General features: G+C 39.8%; 2 protein-coding genes across 2 annotated transcripts in view; one reads left to right on the top strand and one right to left on the bottom strand.

Moving 5' to 3' along the window:
* CEP97 (centrosomal protein 97) overlaps nt 1-2,242 on the bottom strand; it is a 21,545-nt gene extending 19,303 nt beyond the window's left edge. Inside the window, exon 1 of the mRNA XM_070750074.1 lies at nt 1,866-2,242. Coding sequence (XP_070606175.1) covers nt 1,866-1,941 — 76 coding nt within the window. The 5' untranslated portion in view covers nt 1,942-2,242. The remainder of the gene's footprint in view (nt 1-1,865) is intronic.
* Nucleotides 2,186-13,286, top strand: RPL24 (ribosomal protein L24). Its single transcript, XM_070750075.1, has 6 exons — nt 2,186-2,273; nt 2,392-2,467; nt 3,032-3,142; nt 6,660-6,796; nt 9,824-9,887; nt 12,258-13,286. The coding sequence occupies exons 1-6, from the start codon at nt 2,269-2,271 to the stop codon at nt 12,336-12,338; spliced, it is 474 nt and encodes a 157-aa protein (XP_070606176.1). The 5' UTR covers nt 2,186-2,268; the 3' UTR covers nt 12,339-13,286.

The following is a 13,286-nucleotide window of genomic DNA, read 5'->3' as shown; positions in this document are numbered from 1 at the left end:
AAAAACACTTTATGTAGTCTACTTATGAGTAGCATTTCCTGGACTCTATGTGCATCACCATCCCTCAATTTTTCCTTTTTCTGGAGAGATTATGCTGCCCAGAATCCATCCTCTGGCTGCTGCTTTCAACCATTATGCCATGCCCACTTTATCAATGACATCTAGCTCATTGTGTCGTCACCAGAAATTCAGTCCAGAATATTCCTACAAAAATATGGTGTATCATCCAGCTACCTTTTACAAATACTCTTTGTGATCAGTGGTGGCTACTTTGCAACCTCTATTACAAACCACATTTCCCAGGGTTTTTATAATGGAGTCACACACTATCTTGCTCCCCAGATATTATTCTGGAATTCTTTCTGACTTCCTAATTAATTTATGCTGTGCTCTTCTAGCGATTTTGACCAGATAAACTCATACATTTTTACAGGTTTATGTTTCTGGGTATAGATAGGTAGAGCCTAATAGTAGTTCTATGTTTTTTATAACTTGACAGGTTTTAGTAACTTCTTTATAAATATATTCATGTTTAGGATCTTCTCTGTAATGAGTGGAACAAAATATGTAATTTGTTTACAGGTAGGGCCTATATCAGCCCTGAATTTTACATTAAGTATTAATCAATTCCATTATTAATTGAATAGCACTGGAGGGGTACTTTTATCCTCTGGCACATTGCATTTTGGATGACTAATCATAAAAAGTACTTCATTGGAATTATTTGCCTTTTTATGTAGCTCCCCAGCTATCTTGATTTACTTTCCTCATTCAGCTTTTCCTATGGAATTCTATATACAATTGCTTTAAATTTATTAATTCCTCTTCTTTTGAGTGAAACATCAAGCTCTCCATTGTCTGCCATCCCCAATGTTTCTGCTAGCTATTTCCATTTTTTGGGTTGACAGTAATGTTAACTCACTGATGATACCTATAGTTTTTTTAGTTCTTCTGTCATCTTTAAAATAGAAAATTGTCAGCAAAATTGGTTTGGAATTTTTGAGAGGTTTTGTCTTTAACAGTTTGTTTCTCAACAGATTTTGGGATGATTGAAGAGTCCCATTCCTACATTACACAGCCCTTTGAAAATAGCAGCAATTGGCTTTTGGAAAGCATCACCTAGTGTTTGGTCACACGGTCTTTGATTATCCTGGCTAGAGCAGATGCTAATATCAGTACTATTGGTTTTATATGGTTCTCTATTTACCAGACATTCTGTAGAATACGCCATAGTCATAGTGTTTCCTTTACATTCTATTCCAAAACTTTAATCTGTGAATGTACTAAAATATATAATTACCATTATTATTTACAATGAAACACTCCCTTGCTCAATTTTGCCATCATGAGAAAAATAAACCCTCACATATGACAAGTTTCAGCATTAGCAAATAGTTTTTAACACAATCTCTTCCCCAGACAAATACTGTACACCTCCATGATGCCTTTCAGAACAAAAAAACCCTGATTACTAAAAAGAATGATAGTAGTATCTCATCTAACACAGTTAGATAACTGTCATTACACTTTTATTTCATGTGCATATGTAGAAAGAAAGCACAAAGGAATGTCTAGAATTATTTCAATTGAGGTGGTATATACATATAAAAAACGCCAAGCAAGCTCCTACAAACTACACAAAGAAACAGCCGCTCGCAAGGCCTTTCGGGATTTGTAGTGCATTGTTAACATTAACTCATGCTAATAATGAAGACCCAGGCTCGTACAAACTACAGTCCCCATGTGACTCCGCGCGAAATTCAGCCCCCCCCAACGGTCAACGAAAAGAGTGTCCGTTCCTCAAGCCAGCGTTCTCAAATCGACCGTCTTCGTCACTCTCCGCGTTCGGCAAATTTTACTCCTACCTTGATTAGCGACCGTGGATGGTTTTACCGCCGCAGGCTTCATTGCGGAAGCCTCCGCAACCGACACTGCCGCCATACTTCCCGCTTGTTTCCAATGCTAGGCAACCGTGCTGAGGTAGCTATTGATTGGATAACAAGAAACGCTTGAGGGGGAAAAAAATAATGTCGGAGGTTTTATATTGCGGCACAAAGATTTCAGGGCCCCTTGTGCCCCCGATAACGAGTTTTATCTACTTTAGGAATTAAAACACCGGCTAATGAAAGCGCAGTACCTCCCATCGTATCACAAAATAGCGGGTGTGTTCCCATCATGCACCGCGCAAATCTAGAATCCGGTTTCCCATGAGCCTCTCTTTCTCTTATACGCTGGAGGAACCGGTGTGGTTGCTCCGCCGCTACCATTATGAAGTAAGACTTGAGGCCTTCGTTTCATCCGAGGCCATCCTCAGTTTTGGCACACGAAATGGGGGGAGGTTTAGACTTTCTCGGTTTGCTAATTTTGTTTCTCGATAACTTTGGAATGCAGGGTCGAGTTGTGTAGCTTCAGTGGGTACAAGATCTACCCCGGCCATGGCCGCCGCTACGCTCGTACGGATGGGAAGGTAAGGGGCAAAAAAAGAAAGTGGCATATTATAGCTATTCCGTTGCAATTGTTGTTCCAATACATGCATAGAAATCATATTTTGATAGGGTCACTGGAAAGGTCATTGGCACTGTTGCATATTCATCCAGTTTTAGAATTACAGATGTAATTTTTGGTGGGGATATGCCCCTCCTAGCCACCACTTGGAACAATCTAAAATAAATTATTAGCCATATAACCAATGAAGTCTAAAGCCAAAATAGGTACATGTTTTGCCTGACTCGCCCAGTGGAGCAGTGATGTAGTTAAATAATTAAAACAAGTAGATTATTTTATGTACCTTGGAAACAGTACAAGCACAACTGGTGGAGTACTCAAAAAGTAGCATCTTGACTATACTTTTCAGTTTTTTTAAAAAATGTTGCAAAATGACATTATTAAGGTTTAGCTTCAGTTTTAATTTGTATATTGCCTTGTTCACAGCTAATCATTGTTGAAACCTCAGAATTGTTTTGAACTGTTTTGTCAGTCTGAATTAGTGCCAAATGCATTTTATGTTTTTTAAAAAATCCAAATGTTCCAGGTTTTTCAATTTTTGAATGCAAAATGTGAGTCTGCATTCTTATCTAAGAGAAATCCCCGTCAGATCAATTGGACTGTTTTGTACAGGAGAAAGCACAAGAAAGGACAATCTGTAAGTAATTTCCTGTATTTTAGCTTATGGTGACTGAAGTGATGGCTGTCTGTATTCTTAATAAGAGTAAGAACACCCAAAATAATACTTAACAATATCATAGAAAGATGACATTTATTTACAACTTAAATATTTCAATGTTCCATTATGAACATGAAATTTTATTAAAAGGCATACACTTTCATGTATAGGATGAATATATTAGATTGACTTGGGATGAAATGAGAGGGGAAATAAATTGGTTTTGCACAACCAAATTACTTGTGAGAGGGTTTACATGTATCTTAACAGAAACAATGATAATGTATTAGAAATCTGTTGGGTTTGATGAGGCTTTTTGAAATTGCCTGAATTTTTTTAATGTGTAGAGTACCCTGGGAGCTTGAAATGCTCTGGTATTACTTTCTCCTTATTTTGAATCTGTTTGTAAAAGCGTATCCATTATGTGCAGAGTTTGTCCATTTGTGCTGGGTAGAAACCAGAACATTGCTGACAAATGATGGTTTATATCACAAAATAGAATAGAATTTTATTGGCCAAGTGTGATTGGACACACAAGGAATTTGTCTTGGTGCATATGCTCTCAGCGTACATAAAATAAAACATACATTTGTCAAGAATCATGATTAATAATTGTCATAGGGGTCAAATAAGCAATGAAGAAGCAATATTAATAAAATCTTAGGATATAAGCAACAAGTTAGTCATACAGTCAACATGGGAGGAAATGGGTGATAGGAATGATGAGAAAAACTAGTAGAATAGAAGTGCAGATTTAGTAGAAAGTCTGACAGTGTTGAGGGAATTATTTGTTTAGTAGAGTGATGGCGTTCGGGAAAAAACTGTTCTTGTGTCTAGTTGATTGGTGTGCAGTGCTCTAGCGACGTTTTGAGGGTAGGAGTTGAAACAGTTTGTGTCCAGGATGTGAGGGGTCAGTAAATATTTTCCCCGGCTTCTTTTTGACTCCTGCAGTATACAGGTCCTCAATGGAAGGCAGGTTGGCAGCAATTGCTTTTTCTGCAGTTCTGATTGTCCTCTGAAATTTGTGTCGGTCCTGTTGGGTTGCAGCACCAAACCAGACAGTTATAGAGGTGCAGATGACAGACTCAATGATTCCTCTGTAGAACTGTATCAGCAGCTCCTTGGGCAGTTTGAGCTTCCTGAGTTGGCGCAGAAAGAACATTCTTTGTTGTGCTTTTTTGATGATGTTTTTGATGTTAGGTGACCATTTTAGGTCTTGAGATATGATAGAACCTAGAAATTTGAAGGTCTCTACTGTTGATACTGTGTTGTCTAGTATTGTGAGGTGGAAGGGTAGAAGGGTTTCTCCTAAAGATGTGATAGTGCTGTTAATATAGATTTGAGGGCAGAGTAGACACTAGGTTTGTTGAGGTCTGATCCTTATCTCAGCATCATTGTATATAGTTTCTTTTTGCTTCAGTTTCAATTGTATATGCAAGTATGGCTTTCTACCTATTACTTTAAAAAGTACATTACTAAGTCTGTTATTAGTGATCTTCTGGATAGGTAATCTAAATACCTAGTCTAACTCCATTTGTGGAGTGTCTCTGTCAAGAGAACCAGAATAAACATAGTTGTAGCATGCAGCTTGACTCTACCATGATAGATTTTATTAAAATTTCTGGATGGAAGCTGGAAGTGCATGTCATTTGCATGATATAAATTAATTATGTAGGTTTACTGTAAAATGAATTTGCAGTTTTATTGTGACATCAAAAAAATGCCATATTGGAAGAAAAGTCAATTCTGTGGGTGGTGATGGAATGCAAGTTGTTGAAGTCATTTATTTGACCATTGTTTCAAAACGGTGAAATGGAACCATTCCTTTATTTTTCCTTATTATTTTATTATTTATGTATTTGATTTATATGCCGTCCAACTCCCTAAGGACTCTGGATGGCTTACAACAATAAGAACAATATCTAAAAACAGTTTAAAGGATAGCTTAATGTAGTTTGCTCAATGTGAGACTTGCTATAATCTAGTCATCTATAACTAGTAATCTCTTTGTTCCCAACCACTGTCTTGTCCCAATTCAATTCCTAGTCTAGCTAGTCCAGGAGTGGGCAAAACTGGCTCTTCTATGACATGAGGACTTCAATTCCCAAAATTTCTGAGCCTAGTATGATTGGCTCAGGAATTCTGGCAGTTGAAGTCTATAAGTCATAAAAGAGCCAACTTTGTCTACCCCTGAGCTAGTCTATTCATCTAATGCAGTGATTTTCAACCTTTTTTGAGCCGCGGCACATTTTTTTACATTTACAAAACCATGGGGCACATGGGGGGGGGCGGCTAAAAAAAGTTTGGACAAAAAAATTCTCTCTCTCTCCCTCCCTCCCTTTCTCTCTCCCTCCCTCTTTCTCTCCCTTTCCCCCCTCTCTCTCCATCCCTTTCTTTCTCTCTTCCTTCTTTCCTCTTTTTTGCTCTTTCTCTCTCCCTCCCTACCTCCCTCTATGTCTTTCTCCCACCTTCCCTCCCTCTCTTTCTCCCTCTCTTTCTCTCTCTCTCTCTTGCTCTCTTGTTTTCTTTCTCTCTCTTGCTTGCTTTCCCTCTCTTTCTCTCTCTTTCTTTCTCTCTCTCGTTTTCTTTCTCTCTCTGAGCTTCGCGGCACACCTGACCATGTCTCGCGGCACACTAGTGTGCCACGGCACACTGGTTGAAAAATACTGATCTAATGAAGGCAGCTGCAGCTCATCAAATGTTGCCTTTTATATTAAAAACATTAGCAGATTTATTCTGTAGCAGATTAATATACCTTAGTAATCATAAGTGTACATAATTTGGGGAACATGCTTTGCTTAGTTGTGATATAATGTATTCATTAGTCATAGTTTCTATCATAAATACATGGCTTTTCACATTCAATTTATTAAATATCTTCTATGACTTTGATCAAAGATTATTTGTTTAAATTATTTTGATGAGAATAGGAAATCTTTATGCCTTTTTGTTGTACTATTGAAAAAAGAGTGATTGAAATGTGCATGTTCTGTGGCTAGGAAATAAAAGCCATCAAGATCTGTGTTTTAAAATAGGCACTAATAGAAAGAACTAATAGAAAGAAAAAGCAGTATTAAAAGATATGTACAGCTCAACTGTACATCTAGTAAGTCACATTTTTTGGTAAACTTAAAATGTACAGAAAAATAGCTCTAAATACAGAGTTCTGGCCTTGTGAATTCATGGATGGCAGTGCCATCAGTCAGGCGGACTTTGGTATCTTAATATTTCTCTTACTGATAAGTGAAAGACTCGAATGTATATCAAGAAAAAAAATCTTCCAATGTGGACTTTTGTTTTTTAAAGTTTATTTTTCTTAAGTTTCAAATGATCAGTAAATGTAAAATATTAGAAAAAAAATACAGTTGAGATAGGTGAGAAAACTGAACTGTAGCAACTACTGTATATAAAATACTTCAATCTGATATGATCAAAAGGCTTGTGGGTGTGACAGCAAGTATGAATACTTTTTTGAAGCATTTATTTCTTTGTTCAGGAAGAGATACAAAAGAAACGTACACGCCGTGCTGTTAAGGGCCATAGAGCAATCACAGGTGCTTCTTTGGCTGAAATAATGGCTAAGAGAAATCAGAAGCCTGAAGTAAGAAAAGCTCAAAGGGAACAAGCCATTAGGTGAGTACATTTTATTCTTATTCTTTACAAAAGTATGATTATGATCTAGTCAACATCTTTGGCTGAAAGTAAAAATAAACATTTGATTATGGATTTTTAATACGTGAGAATGTTCAGTGTTGAAGGTTCCTTGTCACATGTAAAGGAATTATGCAAAAAATAAATAAAACCAGTGCAGTACAATTTAACTTTGTTTAACCCACTTCCAAAAGTCCAAAAAGATTTTTTTTAAATCAGGAGATTAAAAATACTTGATGACTTGTGGTCTGTGATGCTTTCACTCCTTTATTTTCACCAATGGCTAGATCTGTTCCAGACATTTCATAGGGATGAGATGAATCAAAGCACTTTTTCCAGAAAGATACTAGAGTGATACCTTGTTTTACGAACTTAATTGGTTCCGGGAGAAGGTTCATAAGACGGAGTGGCTGTGGGTTCTGCCTCCCAAGGACAATTCCATCTGTCCGTCCATAACCCGGGGGGGGGGGGAATTATTGACCCCCTCAGAGAGGGTCCGCAACTTGGGCGTCCTCCTCGATCCACAGCTCACATTAGAGAAACATCTTTCAGCTGTGGCGAGGGAGGCGTTTGCCCAGATTCGCCTAGTGCACCAGTTGCGGCCCTATCTGGACCGGGACTCATTGCTCACAGTCACTCATGCCCTCATCACCTCGAGGTTCAACTACTGTAATGCTTTCTACATGGGGCTACCTTTGAAAAGTGTTCGGAAACTTCAGATCGTGCAGAATGCCGCTGCAAGAGCAGTCATGGGCTTCCCAAGGCATGCCCATGTTACACCAACACTCTGCAGTCTGCATTGGTTGCCGATCAATTCCCGGTCACAATTCAAAGTGTTGGTTATGACCTATAAAGACCTTCATGGCATCGGACCAGAATATCTCTGGGACCGCCTTCTGCTGCACTAATCCCAGCGACCAGTTAGGTCCCACAGAGTTGGCCTTCTCCGGGTCCTGTCAACTAAACAATGTCATTTGGCGGGACCCAGGAGAAGAGCCTTCTCTGTGGCGGCCCCGACCCTCTGGAACCTGCTCCTCCCAGATATCAGAGTTGCCCCCACCCTCCTTGCCTTTCGCAAGCTCCTTAAAACCCACCTCTGTCGTCAGGCATGGGGGAATTGAAATTTTTCCCTTCCCCCTAAGCTTATAGAATTTATACATGGTATGCTTGTTTGTATGATTGGTCTCTTAAATTGGGGTTTTTAGATTATTTTTTAATACTAGATTTGTTTACATTGTCTTCTTTATTGTTGTTAGCCGCCCCGAGTCTTTGGAGTGGGGCGGCATACAAATCTAATAAATAAATAAATAAATTGTTTCTCATAGGAATCAATGGAAAAGCTATTAATGCGTGCAAGCCCAAAACTCAGAAACCCGGAAGCCGGGCCACCACCACCAAAGGAAGTTTCAGCCTCCCGGTCCTCCCCGCCCCTTCGCTGTACGTGTCATCCTGGGTGAAGCGTTGGGGGGAGGGGGTCAGGCCGGACCTCCTGCCCCCCCAGCCGAAAACACAAAGGAGGTCTGCGGCCGCTGGCGGCTTGAGCCTCCCATTGCTCCACGCCGCTTTGCCCTGCCTGTCATCCTGGGCGAAGCGCTAGGGGGAGGGAATCAGGAAGGTCCTCCTGCTTCCCCCCAGCTGAAAACACAGCGGAGGTCCGCGGCCATCACTGACTTGAGCCTCCTTTTGCCTAAAACACAATGGAGGTCATGGAGCAATGGGAGACTCAAGCCGCCACCGACCGCAGACCTTCGTTGTGTTTTCGGCTGGGAGACGGGGGCAGGAGGACCTTCCTGACTCTCTCCCCCCAGTGCTTCGCACAGGATGACAGGCAGGGCAAAGCGGCATGGAGCAAAGGGAGGCTCAAGCCACCGCAGACCTTCGTTGTGTTTTCGGCTGGGGGACGGGGGCAGGAGGACCTTCCTGATCTCTCCCCCCAGTGCTTCGCACAGGATGACAGGCAAGGCGAAGCAGCGTGGAACAATGGGAGGCTCAAGCCAACGGCGGCAGACCACCTTTATGTTTTCAGCTGGGGGGGAGGAGGGCCCGCCTGACACCCCGCCCCACAGCACTTCGCCTTCCGCTGGACAGAAGGAGGAGGAAGGGGGGCATCTTGGCCAAGGGAAAGCCAAGGGAAAATCTCATGCGCTTCGGCTGGCAGTCGGGAGGCAGGGAATCTCGGCGGGGGCGGGAAATGAATGGGAAATCCCATCGGGGGTAGTCACAAGGCAGGGGAATCCCTGCATCAGGAAATAAACGCACGTACAGTAAGAGAGCCCAGGGACCCGAGCTCGTGTTCGTAAGACGGAAAGGGTTTTTAAGACGAGGCAAAGAAATCTTAATCCCCGGGTTCGTATCTCAAAAAGTTCGTATGACAAAGGGTTCATAAGACAAGTATCACTGTACTTTAAAACATCTGGAATAGTTTGATGCTGCAGCTCTGTAGTAGCAGCTTGTGCCTAAATATACTACAAGTAGGGAATTACTTAAAGTATCCAATCAGCAAAGATTAATTCATCTCCTGTACATTTTTCCTTTTCAGTAGGACGGTAAGGAAAGCATCACTTTAAGCATTTACCAGTGTTTATAAGCTATTGCTATTAGAATGGGGTAAAATTCTTAAAGAAAAAGCAGTGCCTCTGACATCCTGCAACTAAATTGAATAATTTTGTAAAATTTCCCTTGGTGGGTAGGCAATCTTTTTTAGTTCAGAAATTATACTTTGCTTTTATGCATTTTGTAAGAATGGAGTTCAGGGGAAATAATTTGATTGGTGGATGAACAAAGTGATTAAAGGGAATGTAATGTTGCAGAAAAGGCCCCATCTATCCAGGGTTAGGCTCTTAAAGGTTATAAATAGAATTCTGAGTTGTTCTATATAATAAAATGTCTCCATACATCCATAGACAACTATTCTGCTATGCAGCAGCCATATTTTTTCATACATTTTGGGTGTTAAATATTTTTTAAAAAATGTCCTTTTCATTAATATTTTTGCAATATAATTAACAGAGCTGCCAAGGAGGCAAAGAAGGCTAAGCAGGCAACTAAGAAAACAGTTCCCTCTACAACAAAGGTAATGGCTGGCAAAGAGTATGATTTGTTATATCACTCTTTATAGATTCTTATTAACAATATAATTGTCACTTTGAAATCAATATTTTTCCTTCATTTGCATCATTTGTTTTGTTGCCCAAACTGATAGTACAGTGTTCCCTCGATTTTCACGGGGGATGCGTTCCGAGACCATCCGCAAAAGTCGAATTTCCACGAAGTAGAGATGCAGAAGTAAATACACCATTTTTGGCTATGGACAGTATCACAAGCCATCTCTTAAGACTTTAAACCCCTAAATTACCATTTACCATTCCCTTAAGAACCATTTACTCACTATTATTACTGGTATTCACCATTGAATAAGACACTTAGTGATCCTGATATTTATAAACATAATTATTTATTAACAATTATTTTTTTGTTATTTATTTGTAAAAAATTATTAGTTTGGCAATGACATATGACGTCATTGGCCGGGAAAAACCGTGGTATAGAAAAAAACCAACAAAGTATTTTTTAATTAATATTTTTTGAAAAACCGTGGTATAGGCTATTCGCGAAAATCGAGGGAACACTATATTATATACATAAGGATATTTTATTTTCATAACAATTTTCTAAAGTAGGTTGAGCTAAGAATTTATGAGCATTATGATCTAATTGAAAATAAGTTTCTCATATTCAAATTTATTATCTAGATCAGGGGTCCCCAAACTTTTTACACAGGGGGCCAGTTCACTATCCCTCGGACTGTTGGAGGGCCGGACTGTAAAAAAAAAACTATGAACAATTCCCTATGCACACTGCACATACCCTATTTTAAAATAAAAACAAAATGGGAACATACTATTTAGAGGGAGGGAAGAAATCTGAAATTCATATATGTTTGTTTTGTTTTTAATTTTCTCTTGTTAACATCTGATTGGCTATAAAAGTTTTTCTTGGCTTATAGAAAAATGTATAAAGAAAGAAGGAGGCACTTTGGCATAATGGGTAATAAGTTAGAAATATAATTGGTTTTGTACCTTTTGAAGGAACATTAAGGAGGGAATTTAATTAAAAGAAAATGAATGTAACTGGATGACAAAATTAGAAAAAAACATTTTTGATGATTGATATTAATTACTAATACCACATTTTTTCATTGAAAATTAGATGGTACTCTGTGTTGTTTGAATGTATGCTAAGAGAAAATGTAAAAAAAATTACACCCTCTCCCCCCAAACAGTCCTTCCTTCCTCTGTCCCTCCCTTCCTTCCTTCCTTCCCTCCCTCCCTCATTCCTCTCCACTTCTATTTCCCTCACCCTCTTTCCCTTTTCTTTCTTTCTCTCTCTCTTTTCCCTCCCTCTCACAAAACTTCTGTGCCTGGCCATGAACTTGATGGGGTGCGTCTCTCTCTGCTGAAAAAATGAGACTCCCCACAAGTCAACTTATGGGAAAGGTGGAGAGAGGGCGAGGTGACAGCTCTGGTGTAGGCACAAGTCTACGCTGCTTTTACCCCAGGGTGCTGCTTCTGCGCACAGGTGGCAAGGCCATCCAACTGCTGCCTCTTGTTTCCTGGGGGGAGGGTTGCTTCCTGTTTCTTCCCGGTGGTGGGAAGAATATTGGTAGGAGTGGGCGGGACATGGTCCCCAGACACAGCCGGAGAAGCTGGGCGGGGCTCAGAGTCCACAGGGGTTTCTTCCGGCCGACAGCAGATCAGCTGTTGGGCAGGAGAAATAGCGCTGGCTCTAGGAGTTTGTTTTTTGCCTGTGCAGCCATGCGACCACACAGGCTAGAGGGAATAGTGGACAGGAGCACAGGATACAGACGCATCCTGTGCTCCTGTCATCACCCGCGGGCCGGATAAATGGCCTCAGCGGGCCGCATGTGGCCTCCGGGCCATAGTTTGGGGACCACTGATCTAGATAATACATTGCTTTTCTGGCACTATTGTAATCCAGGTTCTCAGTGGGATTTTCCTTTGAGTTAAAAGTTAAAATCCTCAATCAGGGAAGGGGCTGCAATAAACTTTTTAAAAATGGCATAATTGAATGGTAAGAATTGTTTCTAAAAGACTACAATATGAAATTCCTTTAGTGGACTGCTTGCAAAGGAGATCATAGAGAATTTTGTTCAAATTATTTAGAGAAGAGTTCCCCAACCTTTCCAGCTTACAGTGGGAGGGGGGGGGGTTTCTTAGTGAGCTGTACTTGCCTACCACTTCCATGGCCAAATTCCGACTGGCTCAAAGCCCTGTAGTTATCCGGGGCTGGGGATCCCTTATTTAGAGGCACTTCATTCTTTCTCTTTCACTCACCAGAAGTTCATCTATACACATTGTGCTATTTTACAGTAATTAAACTGACATAATCATACCCTCATGAGTGTCTTGTTTTCTAATTTCAGGCACCAACAAAGGCTGCACCAAAACAAAAAATTGTGAAGCCTGTGAAAGTTTCTGCTCCTCGTGTTGGTGGGAAACGCTGATTTGTGCTGATTTGATTATGTCAAATAAAATTTTGACTATAATTGGTCTATTCTCTTTAAAAAAATCTTTCTTAAAAGTTTCAGGTCATTTTTATTACATAACGTACAATGTATATGAGCACTAAAGTTGAAAGCCACTATTAGCAAAACACATACAGGAAAGTCTGTATTTAAGAAATTATTAGTGGAAAAAAATCAAAGACATAAATAGCAATACATATTGGTAAATTTATTTGAAATTCATGTTACTTTTGCCTTAATCTGCTCAAATGCCTTGCAACTGGATTGTTTAGTAAGGGAAACTGAAAACTGTTTACTTAGGATAAATGTCATCATATTTCAACCATCTTAGCAGCAGCTAATCAGTAAATGGTTGAGCATTGCACAGCCATAACTATTTCTGGTGAACCATTGCAATTAGGTTTTCTACCATTATGGACTTTTGAGTACTTATCCCTTTCTCTGCATGGAGAAGAAACTGCTTTGCCAGTTGGAAGGGAAAATGGAAAGAAATATCCATGATTCTGAAACTCCTGAAGTCTTAGAAATCAATATATTTTTATAATCGAGATACTGATGAATCATAATAGTCATTTTAAAGCAACTTTATAATTTCAGAATTTAGAAGATATTTGTTGTGAACTCAGCAACTAGATTTATAAATGTGAAAAGACTATAGCTCCTTAATAATTTTTTTAAACTCCCTTTTTGCAACCTCATAGTCCCTATTTAGTGCAACATGATGGAGCTGACCGTTTACTGGCCAGAAGTCTATACTGACACCCACCTGGAGTTTGCTGCAGATACTTTTTCTTCACACCCTACAAGAGAAATATCTTGCTATTTAGGATTGAACGCACCCTTTCAAGTGGAAGCCAAGAATCTTCCCCAATATGTCATTGTACTACTTAATATAGCCTTAAAATATTAAATACATAGTCAATCGTA

This window comes from Erythrolamprus reginae, chromosome 4 (assembly GCF_031021105.1).
Source record: "Erythrolamprus reginae isolate rEryReg1 chromosome 4, rEryReg1.hap1, whole genome shotgun sequence".
NCBI lineage: Eukaryota > Metazoa > Chordata > Lepidosauria > Squamata > Dipsadidae > Erythrolamprus > Erythrolamprus reginae.
Note: the sequence above shows the minus strand (reverse complement) of the source record. Positions and strands in the feature narration are given on the sequence as shown.